Raw genomic sequence first — 4,720 nt, forward strand, 5'->3', positions numbered from 1 at the left:
TGGACCGGTTTACTTACGTTCACAACTTAACTTGCGAAACCCCTCTCATCTTAATAGCACGAGGTCGATTGTTTGAACTACAACGTGAAGTGTGAGGTCGGATTTAAAAATTCCTTGATTGACTTATAATAATGATAAAAACATAACGAATGTGTGTCCCATGGTACAAAAATGTCTAAATGCTATGCTATGGAAATCAGAAAACTGAGGTTGGTGCTTTGATGAAAGCAAGTTTATGCATTACAACATGAATGAATGGAAAGTCTTCTCCAAGGCATATATATCTTGTGGTCTATTTGGTAGTAGATGTGTAGCATTATTGGCATTTGGTGGGCAATTCATTGAATTACAACTTGTGCAAGTGACCCACATGAGCTCATGCCCTCAACCATATGTATTTTTATGGAAAGAGGGTAGGGCAAAAGAATCTTTCCACTTGTGGAAAGGGTCAATTTTATTTAATATTGATCTCTTTCATTTTCCAACATATACCATTGAAATTTGAGTTGCAAACTACATTTTGTTTATCAATCAAGACTTCAATATGAACACAATGGTGTGATTCATTTATCTTTTCAAAGCAAACATTACTTGTGTTAATGAGCAAGGAAATTATTTTCTCTCCGGGAAGATGAATAAGTGTGTGTATAGATAGGTAAATTACAGAAATTTAAATTTATCCATTCAGTCGAGACAACATAAGTGTATTTAAATATCGGAGGTGGGAGGACCCAACTCCAAGAGTTATAGATAACTCTTTAATCCGAGCTCTAATACCATGATAAATAATCAGTCGTTTAAAACCTTGCAGTGAGAGTTAGTCTTCAAAAGAATCTTATACTACTCTTTAACATGAACCAGGGATCTGGTACCATCCTTTTCCGTAATCATAAATCATAAAAGAGTTAACTATTCAGTTTTATACCAATGTGCCTGTTACACAGACATATATTTGATAATATGCACTTGTTTCTCTCTTTGTTTGATCTGTTCTTCTCCCCGCATCCCTTATAAGCCCGCCAAACATTTAAAAATACAGATGTTGATCATCAAACAGAATCTCCTGATATAATTTATGCTGTGGTTTAATTAAAGATACTACAATAAACAAGTCCAGCTATGACAGGGAACAATTCTATATAACTACTAATATTTTGGCCTGTCTACTTCAGGGAAAGACCATGGTTATCAACAATGGCCTCTTAATTTAAAAAAAAGTTTGAGGTGTAGCGCAACAACTATGATTCTATATACTATCTTATTCGTTTTCAAGTTTCGACATCTAACACTTTAATTACTTAATTAGCTACGTACCACGTATCGTTCAGACTTTGAACTCAAAATATAAAGAAACAGAAATGTGTGATACAATTAGAGCACCGCTTCTTTTGTATTAATATACTAATCATTTCTTTTGTATCCGTTAATTAACATTAGAACCATGGTCTATTCTGATCAGGTACCATTTTCGTACATTAGACTCCACCACAGTAATATTTACAGCATATTCTACCTAATCCAAAGGTCATTAACTTAGTGTTATCATAATTAAGTAGTATTTGACATGTCTTAAGTCTAAACTTTCTTAATGCTTAGCAAAGTTTAAGGACAAAATCTTTTTTGGGAGAAGAGTAATCTTGCATACCCTTAAAATCAAAGCTAATAAACTATGATTTATGAACTGCTTGTTTATCCAGGTTTACAAGTTACAACTTGTAACTACATATAGAATTGTAAATAGACGAGAACTCAACCAGGTTTTTGCAACTTCAAAATCAAAGAACGCATATTTGGACATTCAGCTCTTAAGTGATATAAATGAGAAGCATGGGCATGAAAAATGTAAACAATTATTGGAATGTAATGTATAGTCAACACATTGGTAACAAGAATGGAGAAAATGAAGCAGAGGAGACTTTCTAGAAAATAAAATTATAAGTTAGCTAACGTAGACAGGTGCAAAAGCAGCTAATCCTGCAGCCTAATTCGATATCCCTCTCCTTTCGTGACAAGAGTCTATTATGTCTCGAATCCTTGACATCCCGTGACAAAGAAACTATGGTATCGGATGTGCCTGGACTCGAGACTTCAATCTCTTGTTACAAAAAAAAATGGGAATTCAGAAAACTAAGAAATAATCGTTGATTATGAGAACATTATAGAGGCACATGTTTTTACATGAAGCATAAAAACTGACAAAGCCAGGAGTTTTACAGCTAAATATCAACTCCACCATCATTCCCAAACTGTGAGATTCTTTAATTTAAAATAACCAAAAGAGTCATATCAGTCATACACAACTAATACAGCATCTGACACATTGCCCCTTTGGTTCTTGATTGGGCAGTTATGTTATGCGTGTGTGTGCATCATTATATTACATTTCCACAGTTTCCCAAAACAACATCTTAGCCAATCATATTCCAACACCTATGATCTTTCAAATCTTTCATTTCACCTAGTACTGTAATAATATTTCTAGTCCTGTAGATCTCTCCTTCTTACAAACAACAAGTACAAGTTGCTGACAAATTTAGATTTACTCTTCTTTCAGCACACTTTATATATAGTACTTCTTGTCATAATACTTTTTATGTTCACTGTTGTTTTTTCACACTTGAGGGCCTCAGCCCCTGTTCAATTTACAGCTCTGTGATCAACTAATATTAGCATTACTTGCTCAACTCTCTCAACAGTTTTCTTGTTCTTTTCCTTTTTGGTTCTTGAAGTTCTTGTTTTTAGATCTAATTTATGCCATTTATGGTATTTATTTTTCACAGCCAAGATCTGATTTTTCTGCATCTTCTTGAGTTTGGGAAATTTGGGTCTTTTTTAACCTCCTCATCTGATGCTTATGTCAAAATAAAAATTGTATAAATGTATCTTCATGTTATTCCCTTTGAAATGCTCTTTGAATATATGTCTGCTCATTGAAACCACTAGTTCTTGTGCAGTTTATCTGTGCATAAAGTGGCAGAACAAATAAATTTAGAGTTTTTAGTCTGTTCACTTATTTTCGACATTTGTGGTGTGATCATAGAACAATGAATGAAGGTCTCGAAAATCTCTCAAGGGCTAATTCGAACTGGCTTTTTGAAAGCAAGATGACGAAATGGACCTCAGAAGAGAATAAGCAGTTTGAGAATGCACTAGCTTTGTTTGATAAGGATACTCCAGATAGATGGTACAATATAGCTGCAATGATCCCAGGGAAAACTGTGAATGATGTGATCAAACAGTATAAAGAATTGGAAGAAGATGTTAGTGTAATCGAAGCTGGACTAATTCCGGTTCCGGGATATGCAAGTGATCAGTCTTTTGAATTTGAATGGATCAATAATCAAGGCTTTGAAGGGTTGAAACAGTTTTATGTTCCAGGTGAAAAAAGAAGCTCGTCGGATCGGACCTGTGATCAAGAAAGGAAGAAAGGTGTGGCATGGACAGAGGAAGAACACAGGTATGTAGTTTATTTTATCAAAGAATTAGTCCATTATTGTAATTATATGTTCCCTTAATTAAAAAATTAATCTCTACATGTGCAGTTTGTTAACATTTTAAAAGGCAGTCTAAGCACGATTATGATATACTTTAAGTCAGTATATCATATTTAAATTGTTGTATATGAACAGAGGTAAATCGTGGAGGGGAACCCGCCTAATTAGTATCAAATGTCATAAAATTTTGATAGTAATTTCAGTAGATGAAATGGTTTGTAGATTGTAGAAGAACTTTTCTGTGTGGTGCAGAAGTGAATATTTGCAGGCTTTACATACTGTTCTATAGATATGATCTATTACATTGCATAGACTTGCAGTTATAAAGGATGCTAAAGATTGCAATGTTTATATTTTGTTAACATTTCTGTATAAATGTTAAAAGTATTTCTGATGTTTTCTGTTCATGACTAAATTCAGGCAATTTCTGATGGGACTTAAAAAGTATGGTAAAGGGGACTGGAGAAATATTTCTCGGAATTTTGTGACTTCTAGGACTCCAACACAAGTGGCAAGTCATGCTCAGAAGTATTTCATTAGACAACTCTCAGGAGGCAAAGATAAGAGGAGATCAAGCATTCATGATATCACAACAGTCAATCTCGCAGACACCAAATCTACATCACTGGACAACTTCAAGCCTCGTTCACCGAATAAATTTGTAACAGCCGCGCAGCAGCATCAACAAGATTCTACTAGTAAAATTGACATGGGAAAAGCATTACATGACTGGAACATGCAAAATCAAGGAGCAGTCATGGCTTTTGACATGCCAAATAGAATGAAGATTGAAGCTTTTAACGATAACTCTACTTATGATTTGCACAAAAGCTTTTTACAAGGACCTCAGTTTGGTGTATACAATCCAGTTTCTTGGGCTCAACCCCGACAAGGAGGATAAACTTTTGAAACAGATAAAATCTTGTTTCAAGAATCAATCAGGATTTACGCTAATGTATAAGGATTTGCTTTCAAACCTTGCTTTGAATATATTGGTTCTTTCAAAGAGCCTTTTATTTTTTGTAAGAACATCTATGCAAGTCCATTTTATGTAGCTGAAATACCTATTTGATCTGAATGCAGAACTGAAAAATCATCTGTGGTCTTTGATCATGCAGTGCAGCTCGTAATTGATTCTAGTATTTTATTTTGCATTTTAAAAGGTCTTACTTGGCGCAATGGTCAAATGTATCAGACCCCTCCCCATGGCCCCCAGACCCTTCTAA

The 4,720-nt window shown here is 34.5% G+C and overlaps 1 protein-coding gene across 1 annotated transcript; it reads left to right on the forward strand.

The window, feature by feature from the left end:
- Window positions 1-2,392: 2,392 nt before the first annotated feature.
- LOC141688848 (transcription factor DIVARICATA-like) lies at window positions 2,393-4,720 on the forward strand. Its single transcript, XM_074492973.1, has 2 exons — window positions 2,393-3,457; window positions 3,915-4,720. Exons 1-2 carry the CDS (start codon window positions 3,045-3,047, stop codon window positions 4,393-4,395), a joined length of 894 nt encoding a protein of 297 aa, XP_074349074.1. The 5' UTR covers window positions 2,393-3,044; the 3' UTR covers window positions 4,396-4,720.

The sequence above is a fragment of the Apium graveolens genome, chromosome 10, assembly GCF_009905375.1.
Source record: "Apium graveolens cultivar Ventura chromosome 10, ASM990537v1, whole genome shotgun sequence".
In the NCBI taxonomy this organism is placed as follows: Eukaryota; Viridiplantae; Streptophyta; class Magnoliopsida; order Apiales; family Apiaceae; genus Apium; species Apium graveolens.